This window comes from Amblyomma mixtum, chromosome 8 (genome assembly GCF_055824585.1).
Source record: "Amblyomma mixtum isolate Tamu chromosome 8, ASM5582458v1, whole genome shotgun sequence".
In the NCBI taxonomy this organism is placed as follows: domain Eukaryota; kingdom Metazoa; phylum Arthropoda; class Arachnida; order Ixodida; family Ixodidae; genus Amblyomma; species Amblyomma mixtum.
Window position 1 is genome coordinate 62,481,997 of NC_143019.1, and position 24,533 is coordinate 62,506,529.

Below are 24,533 nucleotides of genomic sequence, written 5' to 3' on the forward strand. Positions count from 1 at the left end.
CCTAGAACACACGGTACCTCAATTTATTAAATCCATATTTTTGCTTAAAGCAGTCACTGAGGAACTATTAACCAACGAAAATTACAAACGTGTTTGAAGAAGACACCCGCCTGGCCAGGTAGCAACTTCAAAAACGGTGCTCTGGAGCTAATATGGCTGGTTGGTTTAGGTTGGTTTATGGGGGTTTAACGTCCGATAGCGACTCAGGCCATGAGGGACGCCGTAGTGAAGGGCTCCGGAAATTTCGACCACCTGTGGTTCTTTAACGTGCACTGACATCGCACAGTACACGAGCCTCTAGAATTTCGCCTCCAACGAAACTCGACCGGCGCAGCCGGGATCGAACCCGCGCCTTTCGGGCCAGCAGCCGAGTGTAATAACCACTGAGCCTCCGCGGTGGCCCGAATACATATTTTTCCTGGAAGGAATCACTAAGGACTTATTAACCAACGAAATTTACAAAGGTGTTTGAAAAAGGCATCCTCCTGGCAAGGTGGCAACTTCAAATGCGGTGCTCCGGAATTAATATGCCATTTTTATAAAAAGTTTACTTTTATTGAATGAATTTAAACACCCTGTATAGTTTGCTAGCTGGAGAAAATAAAAAGCCTGCGTGTTGCTAATGAAGTAAGCCAAGTGCACGCCAGCGACGGTCTTAAACGGTGAAAATCGCAGTCGAAATAGATTTTGTAGAGCGCATCACCGGTATTCTCTACGTTCTCAGAAAGGATAGTACAATGTTGAAAGTGTTCAGGATTTGGATTTTCCGTTCGCGGAATTTAAACGATATGCAAGTCATGAACTCTTTTCATTCCCGGCTGCTGGCTTCAGAGGGTATAAATTCCTACTACAGCATGTGCGAAAGAGAACTATAGGCATTCGCTTTCAAGATCAGGCTATACAATATTATCGGCATAAACTTTGTAAGTTAAAATAAGGATGGGTAGTGGCTAAGCATATGTACTTAACGAAAACTGCAGAATTGCAGCTGGAAGATTGCCAGTTGCCCAATATGGAATTTTCCCAGGTTTAGTAGAAGAGCGAAAAGGCACTGACAGATATTGTTTTTTCTTTCTTGCTTTAACTGTGCTCTCTTTTGTTGTCTTTCTTCCTGTCCGTGGCCGTATTATCGCGCTTCTGTTAAGTCTGATCGGTCTATATAAATCGGCTTTTTTTTTTTCTCACCACTTTCCCATTCCGCTGTCTTCTCTTATTTAGGCTGACGCCGTTTACTGGATTGTTTATTAACAGAAAATAGGGCACTCGTATCTCCATATGACCCATGAGGCATAGCGGGGAAATCTCAAGGCAATGATGACGCCTTCGAAGGTTCAAAATATCACAGGCAGACACGCAGAAGCTATTCGTTATGTATGCGCACTTTGAATGTTTACTACGTTGAGGTTCCTACAGCGATTTTGGGAGCGTTCCGGATTGCGCCGTTCTGCAGTTGTCAGGTAGCACGAGCGCCAGTTGGTGCAAATGAATTTTTAATATCAGTCTCCGACATTTTCGGCACGTTTGTCTTCGACCAGAACACACGCAAGAATAAGTGTCGCGTCAGGGGTAATGCTAGGCTCCGCTGTGTGCCCCAAACATGAGCGGACATCGCCAGAAGCAATCGTAAGGTCACAGGAATGGAAAATATATCTCTGCACGACGGTTCTGGAATAGCAAAAAGAGTGAGCTTTTACTGCTGTAAGTCTGGATGCTTTAAAGCGTTTCCATGCTTTCCCTGCTTGCGTAACAAGAGTTGTCTTGATACTGTCTCGAATATGTAAATACTTGAGCACAATTCATTACCCTGTAGCCTACTGAACCTACGCGACAGTTGTTCCAATGCTGTTTAATAAAACGTTCTATTTCTGGCCTGCCTCTTAAAGGCCCGTATTTGCTGTAAATGAATCAATAGTCTTTAATTCCGGGATCGATTAATCGCCTTGTTGAACTGTGGGGTAGTTAAAGCAGAGGAACAATAAAGCATATAGAATATGCATCTAACACTCGGGTCGAGAACTTAGTAGAGGTCGCGGTAAATATTCGATCGGCAAAACACACCGAACAGTAATGTGGCGATGGTCGAACACGCTTGCTATCATTGAATACGATGGGCAGTGGGCACCAGAATGTTCCATACTTGCAGCAATTTGCCTTGCGGTTTTAGCGATCAAGAGCTAGCGATTCAACTGGAGCTAAATTAAGGCGCAGTTTGGGTCAACTTCCTTGGTAGGAAATAATAACAGACCACGAGAAAAATATACAGCTCGGTTTCGCAGTTATTCGCTCTGGATATCGTTACTACACTCATTTCGCCCATAAGCAGAAAAATTATCACTAATCATTTTGAGGTCGAAGCAAGTGCAGAAAATCGTTGCCGGAAATTTCAAAATCACAGCCCCTTTCTGGGCACCTGCTTTTTACACTACACGAGCAACAAAAACAACTAGCATCACCTGACCAACACACGTGGTCAGCGTGGCGGAATGCCTTTCACGTATGATAGGCATCCTTCGGGGAACGCGTAAAGTCATTACCTAGGATTCCAAAATGACCACCATTTTTTTCCTTCTTTTTGCTCAACAAATATGAGAAGCGTAACCAAAAGAACGCGCGTGGGGACCGCAGCCACAATAGTTACACCACGATGTACACGATAACGCCGTAGGTCCACTGCTCGGCCTCTCGATCCTGTCGAGGACGCCAACTGTATCACGCGCACTATTGCGATGGCATGATTCGCAGCGCATGTGTGGTGGGAGTCCTTCTGAGGCCGGCTGCTATGCTTTTCGCGCAGGTGGGACAACTATGGGAAGTGCTGTGCGCAGAGCACGGCTGGGAACGAGCGACGGTGTAAAGCAACAGGAAGAAGGGAAAATGAAAGAAGAGAGAAATGAGTAGTTGCAGAGAAGGAGCTCAAGAGAGAGGCAGGTCGCACACAGCTATAAAAGTGGCCATGTCGAATACTCTATATGTAGCGACGATCACAGAAGAAGCACTGCGACATGTGGGGCGACCTGTTGCTGTTGCCGACTTCTGGGGAATGGAAAGGAAGGTGCACGAAAGGAGAAAAAGAAAGAAAACGAAAGCCGGCAACTGTTCCGCACAGCGAATGGGGAGACAAAGCGCAGCGCACAAGCACGAGTGGCGCCAGCAGCAACGGGCTCTTTGCAACACAGCAACACACGTACAGACACATGCTTGTGCGAGCAGAAAAAAAACGCAGTTAGAAAAAAAAAGAAAACATTTTCGAAAAGATAATAGGAGCCTGGCAACATGCACGAGTGGCTGGGAAAACGTAGACCCCAGCTGGTGGTCTTCTACGCACGAACCTACACGTTCAGGCGAACAAGAATTCGCGTTCTGTTTACCGAAAAGAGCGTGGTGCCGGTTGTTGCGAAAATCGGTTCTGTAGGCAGAAAATCGAGCAGTAATGGTCTCACTTCTCGGTGGACACCTCCACTAAGTCGTGAGGGAACGGAGGACGGCAGGAGTGACAGGAGAGAGAGAGAAATATACGTGATGCAGTGGAAAGCTGTAGGGTAATTCCGACCACCTGGAGATCTTTTGTGTCGTTTAAAAAGATACTGTGGACTATTCAATCTAATTTTTGTTCATAGTAAAAATGTATTATATGGCTCTTTCTGGCTGTGTTGACACCTGTCTGGCAGCAGGAGACACATTTATCGCTGAGAAATTTGATGGAAAATTTTTTTCCATAACTCGATTCAAAGTTGCGACGCAATGACGGAAATAGGGACAGTTACCCCATTCTTGAGTGCATGGAGGTGCAGCCTAGCCTCAGGAAAGGCAGAAAAAATGTCTTGATGCACCGGAGCTCGCGTGCGAAAATCTAGTGGCGGAGACACGTGCATTTAATTTCTTGGCCATTTTTAGCTTTAAACTGCTGAGGTTTCAGGGAAAGTAATTTCTGTGCGATTTGAGCACGGCAATTACCGTTATATTTGCCCCAGCCATTGGACTTGATTTGAAAGGAACGCTGGGAACAGATTGAATTGCGTTTGTATCGGTTGGTTGGTTTATTGGGGTTTAACGTCCCAAAGCGGCTGAGGCTATGAAGCGGCTGCGGCGTCTCTCATAGCCTCAGCCGCTTTGGGACGTTAAACCCCAATAAACCAACCAACCGATACAAACGCAATTCAATCTGTTCCCAGCGTTCCTTTCAAATCAAGTCCAATGGCTGGGGCAAAGATAAGCGACCGGCCGCACAGGCACCAGCAAAGTTTCTCTATATTACGAAGGGCGCCACCGCCGGCGTCAAAATCTGTACAAGGTGCTTAAAGAGCACTTAATCCATGGCAGGAATGCCGCGAAGACAAGGTTTCTTACTTGCCTTGGCTAGTGCTGGACCGAAAAATTACGAGGAACTTTAGCGGCTAAAGTGCTGAAAGGCGAAAGCCTGAGTGATGCATTCTGCTACACGATTGTTCACTTCACATTTTGTTGGTGCATTAATTAACTGCCAATTAATGACGCTTAAGCTTCGCCTTTAGGAGTGGAACGCGACAGCGTGTTGTAGCGCTGCCACGGAGTCCATTGAACGCCACCACCCGTTCGGCGCGATGCCTTGCCTTTTGACCAAAGCCTCGCTGGAAGTAGTTCTAGGGGGGCAACTGATCCAAGAACAGAACATGGTGCGAATCCTAGGCATGTGGCTGCAGAGCAGCCGAAAATGCAGCCATACCATCAGCCTGTTGAGAAGAGCCGCGGAGCAGGTTGGCAGAATGATCAGTAGAATCTCTCAGAGAAGGTACGGGATGAAAGAAGAAGATACCCTCAAACTCGTCAACAGCCTAATCGTTAGCAGAGTTATGTACTCCTTGCCCTACCACGCAACAACAAAGGCGGAGCGAGAGCAAGCCGACTGTATTCTCAGGAAGGCATACAAGATTGCTCTACACCTGCCCAGAAACGCATCAAACGAGAAGCTACTCCAACTCGGAATCAGCAATACCTTCGATGAGCTTGCCGAGGCTCAATTGGGGGCACAACTCATCAGACTCAGAGGCTCCTCTACGGGAAGGGCGCTCCTGAGAAGGTTGGGTCGGAACACGTGCGGACTCATAGACAGATACGCGGACGTACCGGACGACCTTAGAAAGACCTTTAATGTAGGACCCCTGCCTAAAAACATGGATCCTAACCTACACGAGGACAGACGAAAAGCAAGGGCCGAGCAGATAGAAAGGAGGCTAGGCCGATCAGAGAACACAGTCTATACGGACGCCTCCATGTACGTACATGCAGGGAAGCGCTTAGCCGCTACGGTGGTAGTTAATAGCACAGGAGACATGGCCACATGCGCCTCAGTGGAGGTCGTGGGCATAACGGAGGCCGAGGAAATTGCCGTCGCGCTGGCGGTAGCAGAAGGCTATAGGAAAGGCCGATCCCTAAACATCTTAACAGACTCGAAAGACACGTGTAAAAACTATACGAAGGGCAGAATTAGCGGCATGGCCCTCAGGATAATCAGTGGGGCAGCAGCCTCTGCTGAGAAGACACCCATACAACACATAATCTGGGTCCCAGGCCACGCAGGCGTAGCGGGGAACGAAACAGCAGACAGCCTAGCTCGAGGGCTTACATACCGAGCAGGCATGTCAGATGTTCTGGAGCTTCAGCTACTAGCATGCGAGGGGGGATACACAGAGACATTACAACTATACAGAGGGACTAGATTCAAGTACCCACCACCACACAAAGCCCTCACGAGGGAGGAAGCAGTCGGCTGGCGTAGGCTACAAACAAACTCCTTCCCCAACTTGTACATCTATAACAAGATGTCACCAACACAATACAGAGCAAACTGCCCCTGGTGCGGCGACACACCCACACTATACCACATCACATGGGAGTGCGAACGAAATAAAGCATTCCACCAACACGAATTCCCGAGTGCGGAGCAATGGGAGAGCCGGCTCACCAGCAGCGAGCTCGCGGCCCAAAGGGCCTTAGTGCGGCACGCTACTGATGCAGCGCGACTCAGTGGAGCCCTGGACTAGGGGCCCAACCTTGCTGAAGAGAAGCCTCAAGTCGCCGGCGCCACGAAAGACGACGGAGGCTTCGAATCCGCGAATCTCTTAAAAGATCTAAATAAAAGTTTTCTACTACTACTACTACTTGAACGCAACGCTTTTTAAGAAAAGTAAATGGCGCAGTAATTCTCTGTCGGTGGACACCTGAGCCGCACTGTACAGGAAGGGAGGAAGTGGAGTGAAAGAAGAAAGAGGGGCCGTAATGAAGAAAATGAAAATTGTATTTGAGGAAAGGAAATTACGCATTAACTGTCTCGCATATATCAGTAGCACTAGTCGAAAATTGTATTTGACGAAAGAAAGTTGCGCAGTAAAAGACTCCAAGCTAGAAACTTCGCATCCCCGCTCTGGAGGAGCTGGACAGGAGGTGACACGAGGGAGGATGCGGAGGTGTGCGAGTTCTGCGGGCATACCGCTACACTCGAACACATACTATGGAGATGCCCCAGTGCCCCAGGATATGGCAGAATCAATAATGCAGAGGAATGGGAGACCATACTCAGAAGTGCCGACCTTAGCATACAACGATACGCTACCCGCCTGGCAGCAGAAGCTGCGCGACTATACCGTTGCTAGTCTTCCAGCTGCGAAGCTGCCCCTCCCCGGACGCCTGCGTGCGGACCCGGAGGAGCACGGGTCTTCTTCTGGCGGAAATAAAGTTTCTTCACTCACTCACTGTCTCACATATTTCGGGGGACACCCGTCAAAATTCGCGCGTGGTGACATCACGACAATTTGGACCAATCTCAAACGCGGACAAATACGCCTTGCTCGTCAGTAAATTGTTTTTTGAGGAAAGGAAATGTATCTGTCTCGCATATCTCGGTGCACACCTGAACCTCGCCGTAACATGAAGGGAGGAAGATGGGAGTGAACGAAGACACCGTATTCACTATAACGCACCTTTGTTCATTCCAAACCATCGAGCTGGCATAGCGGAGTGGTAATGTGCTCGACTCGCACTCCGGAGACCGGGGTTCGATTCCCGAGCTCGGCCAATTTCTTACTCGGTTTAAGTTATTTATCTGGCCTGACTAGAAAGGTTAATTTGACTAATTGGTTAAGTAAGCAATTAACTAAACTCAAACTTACTTGGAACATCACTATACGATCCCTTTACTTGGTTGCATGGTTAGTAGCCAAAGTACAATTGGCCCCGTTTGAAATTCGCGCACTGTGACGTTACGAATGTTTCGACCAACTGAAAAGCGTGACATTTCTTGTCGACAGCTCCTGCTTACAACGATGAGGCATTAAAGGCTTCCGCCTTAAAACAAGGATACTGCCTTGAAGTAGGCAGCTACGCCTTTTGGCTCTCGTCTGCTCGCAGATTGATACACTGTTACGCTGGTATAGAAACTTACACCGCATTTTTTTTTTAGGTCTGCCGCGAGAAGAGTCGTATTGTTACGGCTAAATCCACGTTTCATGCCCAACAATAGCCAAGTCAAGTACGAAACCTCATCTTCCCGGCATTCCTGCGCCTCTCCGTGGTCGATGAAGAGCAGCGCCACCAGTTTTCCCTCTCGGATACAACTTAAAGTCTGCAGTGAAGCTCCGCCCACATTCAGCCTCCGCGCACAGAATTCCTCCGCGACGAAAAAGTAGTGCACTGCTCAGACGTTTCTTGTTACGTAAGCAAGAAGCTTAGCACAAGAAAAAACTTATGTGCTTTAGAATTTTGATACTTGGATTGCTTGATGTAGTCAAACATTAAAAAGCTGGGTTTGTTTACAGTTGCGATCGGCCAGCGGAGTAATACAGGACGCCGCGGACCGCGGCCCAGTGTTAGCAACTGCTGTTTTTTAAGTTGTATCCTACTATAGGTAATATTAGGAAACTCTGTGGGGGGCCAGTTGGAATTTCCGAGTGGAGTACCATGCCCAAGAATTCTGGACAAAAGCATGTTTCAACAGGAAAGATCTTACGAACGCAATTTTTTCATATACTGCAAGATTTAGCTACCACAATCAATATATCCGCAAATCTCGTCAGCAGGCTTTCATTGTTTCTTTTTTTTTGTGTATTAACGTTTTTGCTATGCTCAAAAGCGTTCCCCATTGGTCTTCTATGACAGTCTTAACTCCTCGATGCGAGCGATAGAAACGCTACAAAAGAGAGATTTTGCTACAGATGGCAGGAATGGACCATTAAATTAATATTTCCATACGAGTACTTTACAGTTTTGCAATACTGAAATGTTTTGTCAAAGAATGTTGGACATGTTGCTAGCAATGCTGAATCCACGAGCATTGCGAGAGTATATACACAATAGACTGATTTCTGGAAGCCCATTGCGCATGCGCGAGCTTACCAGAAGCAGCCAAGCAACCATCTTTGATGAAGTCCCTCACGGCTGTATGGTGACACCGCGCTCTCGGCGCCTTGAATGGCCTTAGATCCGTTCGCCTTTCCGTCGTGACATCTACTGCGTTTCGCTAAAGGAGCCAGAGGCATCACTTTGAGGTTGCTGGGGATGCGGTGCAAATTGCATCATGTAGTGCTTTGAGTGGGCTGTAACTGCTACAACTGGAAGACTGGCGTGACTATACGGCGGCGACGTTGCCCACGTCACTCGAACCTTCTCAGTTAAAATGATGCCGTTTACGATGAACATACGCTTGACCGTCACTTCGCACATTTTGCAAGTAGTACGTTCTTACGCGTGCTCATACGCGCGTTTTTGCACCCCTAGACAATCAACCTTTTTTTTTTGCCACGTTATTTGCCCTGTTAGTTTTCACATGTCCATCGAGGTATTTACCTGCCATAAAACGTTCGTTGTCTTTGTTACTTCAGTGGCATCCTTCTTTTTTTTTTTTTTAAAGTAGTGCGCTTTTTGTTTTTCTCTTTCTGTTTACTGAAACGAACAAAAATATTCAATAAGTGGTTTGGGGGCTTGCCATCATGAAAGCGGGCAGTACGAACGAGCCATGCCGTTTTCTGCAAATACAGTTGTTATTTGCGACAAACGCGTGTATTCAGTGTAAGATATGAAATGATGAGCAAATCAAGGAGATTTAAAGTGCAAAACAATGGGATGGAATGATTATTACTGTCGACACTTTTAAGTGGATTTCTGAGCGAGTAATAACGCAGCAAAATTTTTTAACGTTACAATAACATAATCTTAGCTGCCAGGCCCCTGCTTCGTGACTTGCCTTTTTTCTCACTGTTAACCTGAACGCGTTGACTGATGGCTGCACATACCGCTGCAATTGCGCGCCAACTTGTTGGTCCTGTTTTCTTTCGTATTGCGAAAACTACTGAGTAAGACGCAGGGGATATTCTGACATAAGTCGAACGTTGCTGGAAGCCCAGTATTACGTATGGGGAAAAATTGATTGGCCACAAAATATTAAGAACTAGTCAACATTTCCACGCCTCTGTGGACATTCTTTCGCATTCCTGAAGTTGTAAAAACACTATCGCTACTGTGCAAACATGAGAAAAGAGAAGTGAACACGCTCATCAAGCACTCATGCAATGTGGAATCGTGCAGATGACATACACATTCACGCAGTTCTTCACCCGCAATCTTACATCGGGCAGAAGTCGATGTACAGACGACTTGACGAAGCAGTGCGATGGTGGAACTAGTCAAATCCTCGCTACAATTGAGTGCGTAAAGTGCATTAATACCTTGAGGTGAAAATTTTCGATTGCCAAAGTGCTCTCACCTACAGGCAGGAGACAGCTAAATGCCCTGAATAGAACTTCTCAGCTGTCTCTCGCACTAGCTTGTACGCGCTCTTTTGAGGACCTCTCGCGCTTTTACTTTATTTTTTTTTATTTTTTTTTGCGAGAAGAAAACGAAATCCCGGGCTCTCTGCTAGGTGCTGCTGTCGCGGCCCTGGGGCTGATGAAATTAAGCCACCTGCCTTACAAACACAGCAAGCATGCAACGAAACACCATGAGTTGACCAGGACTGCTTCTCTCGCGTATACCACGCGTTCCGCCGTCGCGGCCGCCAAAAGTAGTACCACAACTCCCAGGTTGCATCGCGGCGGCCGTGGCCCAGCGTAATTGCTTGTGCAATCGGTATGTTGCTTAATTACAACTCCAAGCCACTGGATATCCTTTAGCTAAAGCGCTGTTACTTGCGAGTCACTCCAGATTTCAATCAAATCATAAATTACCCCTTTTTCACACCGAGAGAAGCAACTTGCACCTGGAAGGACGGATTAAGTATGATATTTCAGTTTACCTGGCCCAAAAAGTGCCTCTTGAAGCGAAATCATTGCGTCTGTTTTTCTTTTTGTATCCTAACTAAATGACTGGAACTGCAATGGGAGCCAATTTTTTTTCAAAATAACTGATGTGGAGGCAGAATAGCACATGTTTAAGCTGCTCGATCGTGTGCGAGTAACGGCAGTTTTGTAGATAATGATACATAATAATGATAATGATGATCACTGATGTAGATAATGAAGATAATGATGTAGATAATTATAATGAAGGATTTTTCTCGAGCGTATATGAAAAGGCTTAGTGGCAAACTGAAGGTCAGACATCATAGAACATTCTGCGTAAATTTGATGTCATGTTGATGGACTATAGGCAAATTAAATATCTGCCTTCAGTGCAACACAAATCCTCGTAGGAACCATATCAATGCTCTATCAAAGACGTTTACAGGGAAGGCAGTCACCATGCGGTTGACTGAGCTCCTCCGAGAAAAACCGAGAGTGCCTTAACCTTTCTCGAACCACGTGGAATACATTACACGCGTCTCTGCGCGTGGTAAATGGATCTCATTGTTGGCTGTCGTCCTGAGTATCCTGCAATTAGTAATAGAGTGTTCTCGTGTAGCCATGACTACGTCGCGTCATTGTTTCTTGCGTTCTTAATATAATCAAACACAATGATGACTAGATTTGCGAGCAGATGCCTCGCGAAGCCTGCTTGAGGTATGGCATGGCAGCGTGATATTATTACGCGGGTTAGCTGAGCACCTCCACCCCGCACCTCCACCAAATATTACGGGGGTTAGCTCAGCAGCAGACGCGACAGGCGGCAGTCAGAAGGCACACCAAATAAAGTCACCCTAAGCACCAACTGCCACGTCCTCGTCGTCGTCAACTGCCGAGCGTCCAAACAACGTCCTCTTCGCCTCACGACTATGCACCGTAACAATATCAAGCCAGCAGAAAGTCCCGTGACCTCCTGTCGTCTCTGAACCCGGTTTATCCAAGTCATGGATATCCGAGTATGTGAAAAGAATAAAAAAAAAAAGAAAGAGAACTTGCACACTTTTCACTCCCCCTCCCGCCATAAAAACTGGCGAAGAAATGCCAACGACTGGTGTACCATAACGCGGAGCTCTTCGGTTATATCATATGCCAAACTCCTAATATGGTCGCGTATTTAAATCCGGTGTTATGATTGGCTCAACTCTCTTAGGTTAGTTGATTGTCGCGACACCTGTGAGCAACTAAAGCAAATGTGTACACGTTACGAACTCGCGATGGCTAATAACCGCGGTGGTGGCTGGGAACAAAACCAAAGTAAAAGATGCAGCAGTAAAAATGTATTGGCGTAACAGACTGAGAGGTAAATTAAAAGCTATAACAAGTAATACATTTCAGCGCTTCTGAAGTTAATGACTACGAAAGGCGACATAGTTTATTTGCCGCTTCTGGCTGACGCATAAGTCGGTTATCCCCGCATTGTGGCCGCCGTGGATATCCAGGTATCTAGGTGAAGTTTCGCGACTGGAATGATCAAAGAGCTCTGCCTGAGCCCAACCCTACCACTCCGACCAACTCGCACGCCAACATAGAAAACGGAGACTACAGATGACATTTGGTTGGCAGCGCCCTCTGTCCGGCCGTCATGCCATTACACCCCAGGAGCGCCTGGCCAGGGCAACATTAATTTAGGCATTGTGGAACTACGCACAGGCCGAAGTTTTCACTTACGACGTAACACGACGCCGTTAGTCATATTAGAGATGCCCGACCATACCAGATGGAAAACTCAACTTAACATCCCGTCATTGCCCCGTTGCCAATACGGAGGCGCTAGCTAGGAGCAGCAAACAGAAAACGGAAGAAAAAGAAAAAGGAAAATAAAAAAGAAGGAGGAAGGAAAACGAGCGTTCGTCGTCATGAACTTCAGATGATCTGAAATGTATTGTATGTTTCCGCTGTAAATTTTTCTCTTGGAGTGTAATGCTTATGAACGTTTGTTCCTACGTCTGTTTCACTAATTTTGTTACCAGGCGCTGCAATGGTTATCAACCATCTCAGAGTGCGTAACTTGTACATAACTTATTTTATTACTCAAAGACGGCGCGACAGTAGCTTCAGCCTGAGTTCTGACCCAATAAGACTCCCGGGGGTTTCACTACGGGGCTCCCACGAGGACTTTCGCAACTGGCTTGATCGAAGAGCTCTACATCATACAGTTGTTAGGGTGCAAGAAAGGGACACTACAGGCAAGTGATAATTTCCCTTCCGATTTCAACGCTGCGTAATACGTCTCCTCAGGAAACGCATTTCGTGACTACAGAGGGGCAGAATGCTTAGAGTAATATCTTGCACATTAACGCCCGAGATGACAGTGATGCTTGGCAAAGCTTTGCCGCGCTCATAACGTTATAACCTAAATGAAGCTGTGTGATAAATTACATGTGTCTTGCCCTTGTTGTTGATATATCGTTAATAATGCGTGGAGACTACTCAAATGAATTGAGCTTTGTATCTACCAGGCAGCGAAAAACTTAGCAATAATTTCAGTGCAAAGAAAACGGTAAAAAAAATTCCACCCCACTTCGCCCGCATTTGCCCTAGGTATTAAAATACGCACTACAGGGGCTGGGCGATATCACTGGAAAAATGTCATCGCGCAGAATTTGGAGGCACATGTGGGTTCAGGCTAAATCAAATATGAGCGTACAGCGCGTAGGTAATGTGAATAAAAAGGTTGGCTTAACTCAATCGCTGTCAACATGCATGACAATCCAAGCTATAGTTGCCTCACAGAGTTGCGCCCTGGCATATTCGTGAACAGCTTGCGGCCAGAACGCCACCATCTCTAAAGAAAGGGAACTGCTCAAGACAGAGAGCGAACTCCTTTTCAGCTGCACTAGACTCAAAAGTTGGCCTCCTTTATCGTATCTGCCTGGACTTTGCGGGCGAAAGGAAGTGGCTGGAAAATACCGGAGCCTTTATTCGCTCGATATCAACGTCCGCCCAGACCACCCTGGCTGTATACGGGGAACCATGCGTCCGCACAGATGCCGAGAGAAATATTAGCAGGACATTTTTCTTTTCGCAAAAGAAAAAACAACCAACACAACACTATCTCATGCTGCAGAAGTTGAACTTGTTATGGTACGCAATGAAGTACAGCTAGTTGCTAGTTTAGAACAGTTTACTTAAAAAAAAAAAGGATACTACTGGCAATACGAAGCAGCTTTTAAATTCGAATACGTCTGTACATTACTGATTCTATAAACCGATTGGGCGTTGACCAGGCCGATTATTTAAACACCACATGACAGCTGACGTAGAAATATCACGAAATTCAAGTCGATAGCTGAGACTTTGAGGAAACCAAAATAAAATCGGCTTTTTCGCACTGATTTTTACGAAACACAGTAACAGCCCTACACCACCAGTTATTGCTTCTATGAACTAGGATGGAGGGGGAGATTTAAATGACAACCAGTCGAAGTTGTGAAATTCTGGAGCAGAAGTTTTTGTTTTTCCCAGAGAAATTATAATTTATGAATTAGTCCCGACCCAGACATAAAAACAGACTCTAAGGGTTTAACAAGTGAACGCAGTTAAAAAAAATTGAGTTTTTACTGCGCTAGAGCACTTATCTTTTAAACTGCATTTTTCCATCAAAGATTAACAGACTGTAACAGACTACCATTGGATTTACTAGCGAATATAGACATCACTAGGATATGGCTATCATGAGGTGCTTTGTTATATTAAAGCGTTGAGAATGTAAAGCGACAATTTGAAACCAAAGTTTTGGGCTGTTATGATCTCTACTTCTATTTTAATTGGCCGCACATTAAAAAAAATGAAAATTTGTTTTTGAAGAAAGGAAATAGCGCAGTATCTGTCTCACATGTCAGTGGACTCCTGAACGCCCTAAGTGAAGAGATAAAGAAGGGAGTGAGAGAAGAAATGAAGAAGGAGGTGCCGTAGTGGAGGGCTCCGGAATCATTTCGTGCGCCTGGGGAGGTCTTTAACGTGCACTGACAACGCACAGCACACGGGCGCCTTTTGCGTTTCGCCTTAATCGAAACACGGCTGAGCCGCGTTTCGATGGCGGCGAAACGCAAAAGGCGCCCGGGTAGCGGTGAAAAATACTGTTAAATGCATGTCAAATGCACACCACCTCCAAAATTCTAAAGAAATACGACGGTTTATTTACATCGACGCATGATGATCTTGAGAAGGGCTCGCAAAAGAAATCAGTGATGAAATAAGCTTTCTTAAGAAAGATGTGTGGATTTATTAGACATCCAAAGGAGGAAAATGAATCATAATAACCTTATGCTTTAGGATTATGATGCTTAAGTGGTGTACATTCAGCGTAAAACTACAGTGCGCTAAATTATCGGACGTATAGAGTAAGGCACATATTTTAACATCGATGCTCTTGACGTCGAACCAAGCGAATTCAAGAATGTGCTGTCCTTAACGCAGTGCTATAATAATCTGAGCGTGAAACGAGTGGTCATCAAAAACGCTGAAGGGACGATTCTATACCAGCCCATAGCTCGAGTCGTAAAGATGTTCACAATACCGCTCACCTTCTCGTAATAGAAGCGCGATTCACCTTAATTGAGCTCCGAGCCAGCTGCTTCGTTAATGAATTGTGTTTTATGGGCCGCACAGATGAACTGCAGTTGTGTCAAGCACCCATGTCTGGACAGTCCAAGAACCAGAAAGGAAACATAAAAGAGCATTGATGATCTTGTGTTAGGTCTCCCTAACACAAAGCGCCCATCAGAAGCACACAGGGTCGGGTAGTGGCCGCGCGCATGACCGCTACTCTCGACATATAGCACCACCTTCTTCAACAGCGGCTTCCTCAGTACTATTTGGTAGAGCTGACTTGCCCCACCAGCAAAACAACTGCTACCAAACGTATTGCCTCCCCTAATCCAACACGTACATCGCTCTTTGAAAGAGCTGTAGTAAAGGCTCAGTTGACTGCACTGGACGATGAAAGAAAATTCTATTTGCTCTCTCTCGGAAAAAATAGAAAAAAAATGGTTTCGTGTAGTACTTGAAATAGAGGTTGTTAGAAGGAAGACATAAAAAATAAAGTATTTTAAAAAATGCGTCAATTACAAAATTTATTCTTTTAAATCACTTGAAATAAAATCAAGACAGTGACGACGAAAAGAAATCAGGCAATCGCAAATATCATTTCCCTGAGCATATATATATATATATATATATATATATATATATATATATATATATATATATATATATATATATATATATATATATATATATATATATATATTGCTCTCGGCACAGCAGGAGAAAACGGAAGGTGCGGGAAGGGAGAACCGCGAAGTGAGGCAACGTATCTGCAGTCTTTCTTTGCGAGGAGGACGCGGCTGTGAATAAAGAAACGCGTTCTTCAAGCTGCGCAGGAGAGCTACGCGAACGCACGCTTCGCTTTAACGGCGAGCGGCAGCGATTTTACGCAAAGGTGGTCTGTCTGAAAAAAACAAAAATAAAGAAATAAAAATACGGAGTATATAACTGGACTATAAGTGGTGACGAAGCAAGCAATGGTTATGCGTTTTGTTTGCAATGCGACTACCCCCCCCCCCCCATGTGTTGCTTTCCGCTGAGTTCTTAGCATGTGTCCTTTTATACGGACTGGATATTAATGAAAGGCGTAGAGGCTGTAAATGCTAGACGGGAGGTTATGGTTTACCACAGACAAGGTGGTACAAAAGAAAGAAGCAGCTGGTTGATCGCATCTTTCATCTGCCACTTACAAAGCATGTCGTTGAAAAAAAAATAATCAAAGTCCCACCCTCTGAGTAATTCATCTGACTGTCGAATATCGTGACACTCAGGTAACCGACGAAATTTTCTCCACTCAGAAAGCCGGTTTTCGATACATGGTCCATACAGGTAGCATAGCAAGTGATACGATCAAGGAACTTTTCTTCTTTATACCCAAAGCGCTGACGTATAGCCCGAGGCGCGGTAAGCGAATTTGCATATGTAAACAGGAAATTCTCTTAAAATTCTCCACCATGCATGAAGCATCTGACATCCCCGCTTCTACAGATACAGAGCGCGCATAACGTTGCACGCGTTATGCCACGGGGTGATGTTGAAGCCAACTGAATTGATCAAGATGCATTTGAAATATCAAACCACTCAAATCGTAAACAGTCGTAAAATTGCGAAAGTCGGCTGATGATTGGCGTGACATACAGCCAGCAGTCAGCACGAGAGGCGACAATAGAAGGAAAGGAGACTGGGACACGTCGGCTATACAAACACGCCCAAATCCCTGCGAACAGACGAAAAGGCGATGAAATTCAAATTGCGCCGGAGAGGCGATTTCTGAGCTGCACGGATCCCACAGTTGTGGTCTCTATGAAGTGCTTGCAGTAAGTGAACGCCATAAATCGGTCTAAAGACACGCGGCGCAGTCTCATTCATAATTAATGATGCTTTATAATCATACAATCGCAACTTCTGGTGTTTCTGATAATTAACTGCTCAATTGTTTTTCCCAGATGCAATTTTTAGTGAAAGCAGGAAAGGCTTCTTGCGTCACATTTTAAGCATAGAATTTTGAAATGTGGCGTCAAGGTCGCGGTTTCGATACTTCGATATCGGCAGCGGGCGGCTGCACTTCGACGGAGGCGAAATACAAAAATGCCCTTTCACTGAAACTTCTTAGCACGGTTATGAGCCGCAGGCGGTTCAAATTAATAAGGAACCTTGCCCTATACTGCGCGTCATAATCCACAAATTTAGACATTCCTGCTTAGACGAAGACTGAGTGATTAAATTGATCAGTTGGTTGCTTTGTATGTAATCGGAAATACTGACGCAGCCTGTTTTCCGCCTTACATCAGGAATGATTCGGTGGATGATATTAGAAAACGGATTTCAAAACACAAGAAGGTAAAATTTGAACTCTTGAATCGGCACCAGCGGACAAAAGCGATCACTCCTATCGTTCCTGATTGCGTAAAAAAAAAAACACTGTAGAGTCCGGATTGATTACACCCAAATCTTCGGACATGGGCAACTTCGCTTTCGAACCTGTCGCATCCGGCCTAGCATCCACAAGTCAGCCTAGCATCTAAAAGTCCTGAGACAAGGCAGCGAGTAGTTATAGCGCACAAAGAAACAAGCAAAACCAGACGCTTTCTTTTAAGTTCACCGAGGAGATTCATTGTTTTCGTTCGCCCCTCCTTATTTCGCCGGCTAACTTTATAACAGACTTACGGCTACAGCACCCTTTCGGGACTGGTTACAGCATCTGCTGTGTTATTCTAAGTGTCAAGGTGTGGCTTTATTAACACCAGCGCATCACTGTGTGCATCCCTCATCAACTTTCCATACGAAAAAGTGCTCTTGGGACTGCGTGAAGGGTAAAGTGTGTGTGTGCTTAAGAAACGCGAAAAGGTGCAGGGATTTCACCGAGTACAGAGAGTACAGAGTGCAGAGGGGTTTGAAACGTTTACTTCAGCTTTGGTCGCGTCTAAGGTACCTATGGAGTTTTTTTTTTCCTCCCCGCACTTTAGAACATATACCAATAAACCCTGTAATGTCCAGACTACAAAAACTTTGGATAAGAGCTGTTAACTTCCAATGACTAACCGTTACTTGCCCAACGCTAAGAAAATAAAAAAAGAGACAAAAATACTGTCCATTTAGTTATAAAAATACTATAACAGTGTGGTGAACATTGCCAAATTAAGTAAATTCAGAACATCGAAAAATGCGAAACCTGTGCACAAATACTCACCCACGCACATAAGCTAAACCCAAATTTAATTCCATCAAGCACTGATATAGCAAAACTCACCATTTTTGGCTGCTTTGTTGGGAAAGTTCGATTTTGCAGTGAGTGATCTTAAAGCGTGCTGCCTGCTTCACTGAAAGGCGACACTTTGGTTCTACTTTGAAGAAACGTTGGAAAATGAGCTCTGCGTAACGTTGCGAGGTGTAGGTATTCTTAAACGATAACTGCATTGACTCTTGTTCTGTTTGAACCTAAATTGATGTGCAACGCATTAAACTGTAGAAGAGGGGAAAAGGATTCCCCAAAACAGCGTTGAAGGTCCTTCGGTGGGCTTGAGACATGGTTACGAAATTTTTAGCACACCGTATTTAACTACGCGGTACCGTTTTATTTGCACTGTTCTAACATGTGCACAGTGCTGAGAACATGTATACGCCGCTATGCATTTCGAGCGCTGTGTGGGGTGTGCGTTACAACGTATGCTTAAATAAAGTACTTAGCTAATATTATTACACAATATCCGATACGAATATCACGTTTGGGATGCATTTAGAGCACATGGTTTCGGTTAGCCGTTCGAAATGGCAACTTTGCACACCGTAAGTATGAGAAAAACGACAATAAATAAATAGGTGATCATGAATGCAACTAGTCAGGAACAGTCTTCTTTAAAACAAGCAATAAAACGTAATCAGTACCGCGTAACGCAAAAATGAAGCTTAAAAAAGAAAACCTGAAACGAAACATCTGGAAGTGTTTGTCAGCCGAGTTGTTGCGGCTATTCGTAAATTTCAGTGTGTGCAAACACACTGCCAGTGCAGAATCATGGAGGAATAACCATTCTCGCGGAGTGGCTGAGCGAATGGCAGCCACATGTTACGTCTATATTCTGTATACAGTGCAGCACATTAACAGCTCGACACTGTGTTTTAACGTTTTCCGTTTTCTCTCATTGCAGGCGCCGTATTTCACGATAATATGGCACTACAAACCAATCACGAAACGTACAATGCTGACTGGAATAACTTTCCAATTATCGGTGTTCGCACAGCTACCTGCACAAAGCGCTGCCGTTCAACGTTCAAGCTCTCCTATATACATCGCACGCAAGCGCTAGAACTCAGGTTACTGTGTAATTAGCAAATAAATTGCATAATTAGCCCCGTGCTTGCGCAGGCGCGAAGTCCCGAAGAAAATTCTTACCTCGTTGGATGAAGGGAGTCATTATATATGGCAGAAACAGCGAGTGAAAAGTTGTTCGCAAGTACGAGGTCGCCTCGTACGCAAATTGACGGTTTGAATATTTAATTTTGCAAGAAGATGTTGCGAGCAAAATATAACGAAAAAACCTGTATAAACAGGAAAGTAAATCTGTTATTAAGAAAGCCATGTGTACTCTGCGTAAAGAAAATATACCTGCGCGCTTTTACTATATGACATGCGGGTATTTGCTTTCTGTGTATGTATTACTGAAACGAGTGACAATCGCGTGGAAAAAGAACTACTGTCGGTGTCCTCGCGTTGGCCAGTTTCTACTACGCATAGGATGACACTGAAAGCCTAGACAGCGACTCGCTTACAGCACGTCGTAAGGCACTAGCAATCTCCCCTGCCGATTTGCCGTATTACAAAAAATCAGAAAACAACAATACAAATCTGACGCGGGCACCTCGTCAAGATACATTGACTTCCTCTTCACTAAATTATCGATATTGGTTGACTGATTGATTGATCGATCAGGGCAACGTGACGCTTTGTCAAGCAGTGAACGAGTGGACAATAAACAGATCTTTAATACACGATTGTTATTCGAAGCCTGCAAAGAGGATGGCTATAGTGGGATCGCACTCAGCACTTGATAACTTTCATCGCCATTGGAGAGTCGCCAATGAACATAGGTGATAAGCGATCAGTTTACCGAGCATGGCATCGGTCGTGAAATGACCGGAGCATATAGCATTACCACGTAGAAGAGATAAAGCGGCTATGGGAAGAAATAAAGCGGACAGTTGTGGGTAAAGAGATAACGAGACATTCACGAAGCGGCATGAGTGAAGTTTCTTTTTTTCGCAGCGAAAGAAGTGAGTTTTTTGTGCACCGGCGACTTCTGCCAGTGATTTTTGGAGTTCGGCGACGAAACACGTAAGACTTTCATCTCGCGGGTGACATTTCATATTAGAAGGTACAGCACAAAAAAAAAAAACGCAACACGTACAGAAAGAGGACACAGAAAAGTCTTGCACGTCCTGTACGTCCTGCGTCTTTTCTGCGCTGTATACATTCCAATGTGCACCGTTACCAATTTTCGTCCAATTGTCCATCCTTCTTCACGGGTGACGTCTTACATCCCTGCAACACGCACGCACGCACGCACGCACGCACGCACGCACGCACGCACGCACGCACGCACGCACGCACGCACGCACGCACGCGCGCGCGTCTTTAGAAGATACATTTATATAGCCGGCCCTCTCAAGCGAGACTTAAAGTATAAGATGAAGAGGTTGTCGTTTGCAGGGTGACTCTTAACCTTGCATTTGAAAATCGACAAATGCATCGCCCATGCGCCGCATATTTAGGTGCAAACTGGAAACAATTTCGGTGCCAAGCAGATTTCGCGCCGATAAGGCTCATGCGGGAACCACGGTGGTGTGCGGTCATTCCTTGAGTACATGCACTATAAATACACAGGATTAGCCTTATCCGTGTTCGCGAGGAATTCGTATAGAATTTTACAGCAATTCGTAAAGAATATGACAATACACATTATCAGGCCACACGCATCTTTCTGTTCGCATTTGACTTCTCAGATACCTGAGTGACATGCACGAGCTTTCGTGATGAACAGCTCGCGCATACGCGAGTGCTTCCGAACGAAGTACCCGGAGGGAAAAGAATCGCTACTCAGTCGGGCCTCAGAGACCTCTTACACCGAAAACGTCCTGTACCCAAGACTCACTGACGTAATCCTCAGCATTACTGGATTCGTATCTGAAATATCTGGATGAAACGGTATGAGTGCTGCCTGTGTGACCGAAGACAAGGACCATCCGTGCCTGTTCAGTGGCTCAACGAGGCCGGACGAGGATTGATGGACTGAACTACGCGCGATGTGGTGGAAGTCATGTAAGTTCAACAAACAGGCCATACAAGTATACCGGACTGCAAGCATCAGAAGCGCACCCCTTCTTAAAACCCTTTACTTTTCTCGTACGACTTCGATGCCTCTTTGAATGCAACCGTCCGCGAGAGAAGCAGCGAGTAAATTCGTGCAAACGAAGGCATCTTAACGTGTACGATATATGTGAATTAAAGTATCAGCATAAGTTGGGAGACTGTACAGACGCATGCACACAGCGTATGGACACTGACCTGTGACCGAGCGCTTCCGCGGCTGAGGCTTGTCCTGTTTCCGCCGTGACATGGCATCGGCCTGCCTTTCCTCCAGTGTGGCGTCGTCAACCCCGGAGCCGACAAGTCCAGGCGGGGCGCGACGGCCCTCTGGCCGTGGCCACTTCAGGCCTCTGCCCTTGCCGGACTGCGCCCTCACAAGAAAACGGCGGTCACCGACGCCTGCGGCGACCGATGGACCGGGAGCACCGCCGATGGTGGTGGTGGTGGAGACGGAACCGCTGCACTGCCGTCGCCGGACTTGCTGCTGTCCGTGGGAAATAAAGCACTCCGAGGGCTTCGCGACACGAACATCCACAACCCGGGGTGGTCGCCGTGACGCCGAGATCGCACTCCGTCACGCTGACATCGAGGTGGCCGACGACGGGATGGCGATGACCGTCGTCCACTGGCTCAACTAGGCTCGTGCCGATGACCAAGCGCTTTGATATGGGAGCCGTGGTTCGAATAAAACAGGACCGCGCGTCCAATGCGTCCAGGTTTTTGAGTCACAGAAACGTCGTGGACGTCACAACAGGGCTTCTGTCATCGTTCCTTGATTGTTGATTTGAGTTACCTAGTTTTGTTTGGATGTATGTGCGTGTGCGGTTAAGCGATCCGCCGGACGCCGGACTGTCTTTCGGCTCCGTCGTTTTTTTCAACTTTCACGCTTTTTATTTTTTTCAGCGATGTTGCGTTAAGAGCCGATCACACCTTTCCAACTTCCGAAATTAGCAATATGCACTACTGACAAACAAAAAATGCCTTCCTTCCGGCGTCTCAGTGGGGGAGGAGGGTGTCATGGCAAGCGTTGAGTGACGGCTTTTTTACTTCTGACGGGAAAGGGCTTTTCTTTTGGCAGCGGTGGAGAGGAGGGTAGCGAGGCCAGTGGCAGTTTGAAAAACGAATGTCGCCGGTAGTAATTAGAGCATAACACGTTTTTGAGACTCCTGCCACAGTGACGTTACGTCACACACGTGAGGAACCTACTCGGCTTTTTTTTCTTCTTAGGTTCACAAAAAACGACTTGAGGCAACTTTTCTTCCCTTCCCACCTTCTGCAAACTTCTTTTGGAGAGGGAAAGGAGGACGTTAAACCGCTTACGAAGCGAGGAGGTTGATGAGGGGTGGGCGGGGGAGGGTCCCGTTACAAACGACGCGGTAAGGGTGTTGACGAAAATGTCGTTGCGCCCCTCACTCACTCTTGCCAGTCGAGAAACACAACACACGGACCACAGCGATGTTGAGAGAGCGTGAAGCGCGGGTCAGAGATCGCACAACTTCGCGGAGAGCTCCTTCGCGAGTGCACGTGATGAAGAAGCCACGAGTATAACTCGATGTCACTGGGTTTTGTCGTTCACTGGAAGTCAACCCAGTCGGACGCTTTGAAGACCACATCAACACAATCACAACCAGTAAGAAGCACACACACGTCCGCGCGCACAACACACGCGACACTTTGACTACTATCCGAGTTGATGAAGATTGGGCGGCGCGCACCGTCGACTAGGCACCAAGAACGGCAGCTGTCTCCACACGACTCCGGCCCCTACGACGACTCGGGGTCTTCGAGGCGCGGCGGGAGAACCACGTTGTCGCCGGCGCTCTCTCGGACACGGCGGTGACGATGACACACGCACACAAACGTCGACGACGTCGCACCGAACCAAAAGGGGAGGAGGAAGAAGATGAGTCGATCGGAGAGCGTCAAGCGAAAAGAAAAAAAAAAACAAAGCACTCGCCGCGGCAAAAAAACAACAAAACCAAAGCCAAAACACAAGCACGCAGCACACCAGCGAGCGCGTCCTGCGTGTCTCGCCGGCCCGCTCTGGGCTTGTCCGCGAGCTCGGGCGGCAAGGCTCGCGCGCAACGCGGTCTCTACGGCGACTCGCCGCTGGCTGGAGCGTTTTTCGACCCCCCCTTCTTCCACCCCTCGCTTTTTTCCTCCCCCCACCACCACGTTGCTTCCAGCAACAGCAGCAGCGGCAGGCGAGCCTTTCTCTCTCGCTTCTTCTCCCGTTGCGCCGAGCGAAGCCGAAGCTGTCCCCTCCCTTCCTCCTCGCTCTCTTCTCCGTTCGCCGGGCCGCGGCTGGAGTGGAGAGAGCGAAAAGGAGAGAGGCAGAGAGGAGGACAGTCAGCCGCGGGGACAGCGGTCACCGCGAGTGCGGCGCGGACCGGGCGCCCTCTGGCGAGCGGCGCGGCGAGCGGCGGCGAGCGCGTTGCCCGAGGGCGGTACTTTTTCGCCGCGGCTAGCGCCCGGCCCCGGCGGCCGACGACGAAGCGGTGTGGCCGACGTTGACGCCAACAGCCGGTGCGCGCAACGCGCGCGGCGACCGACCGCCGATGATGACGTCTGATGCGCGAAGCAAAGCGGAGGGAGCAGAGCGCAGCTTAGAAAGAAAAGCCGCTGCTGCTGTTACGGCTGCGCTGTTGCTGTCTTGATAGCAGCGGTTGCCCTTGGGATGTGCGTTGCTCTTAGCCGCTAATGTCAGCGGTCACGAAGGATGAAAGCCTTGTAACGGCATGACGTTTTAGCAGCGTTGCCTCCGGCTCGGCTAAACTGGCATATTTGCGTTGCGTGGGTGGAAATGAGAGCGCTTATAGAAAAAAAAGAAAAGCTACGTGGGAGTGGAGGGCAATGCGTGGTGAAGCGCACTTTCGGAATGGAGAAGACGGGTTATCCTTCCGGACGCTACTTGTTTTCGATACAGCAGCTGACTCACCCGGGGGGCTGTCGCACTAAAAATTAACTTTCGATGGCGCCGGGCGAATGTATTGGTAAGTATCACAAAATCTGCAATCGACCTAGGTTGGCCCACTCTTTTGCAACGTAAGCTGCGATGAAACTATGCAGGACAGGTCTTGCAGACAAGCAGGTAATTAGTCTATCCAGCAATTCTTTAGTCATTAAAGCCTCTCTCTCTATCCATCAATAAATCAGTTTCAATGCCTCTTCCTGACTAAACATACTATTTTTAACTGATTATTTGATGTTGAGTATCATAGCATGGGAATCACCACGAATACAGTTTTCTTAGTGATCTGTCGTTCGTCGAAGGAATTTAAAAGAACGGCTTTTCTGTGTTATTTCATAATATGGCT

The 24,533-nt window shown here is 46.7% G+C and overlaps 1 protein-coding gene across 2 annotated transcripts in view; it reads right to left on the reverse strand.

The window, feature by feature from the left end:
• Window positions 1–23,329, reverse strand: part of Cph (BCL11 transcription factor chronophage) — a 542,370-nt gene extending 519,041 nt beyond the window's left edge. For both annotated transcript variants that reach the window (XM_089558315.1, XM_089558314.1), the window contains exon 1: window positions 21,415–23,329. In XM_089558315.1, the coding sequence (XP_089414441.1) occupies window positions 21,415–21,466 (52 nt within the window). In that variant the 5' untranslated portion in view covers window positions 21,467–23,329. The remainder of the gene's footprint in view (window positions 1–21,414) is intronic.
• Between the last annotated feature and the right edge of the window lie 1,204 nt (window positions 23,330–24,533).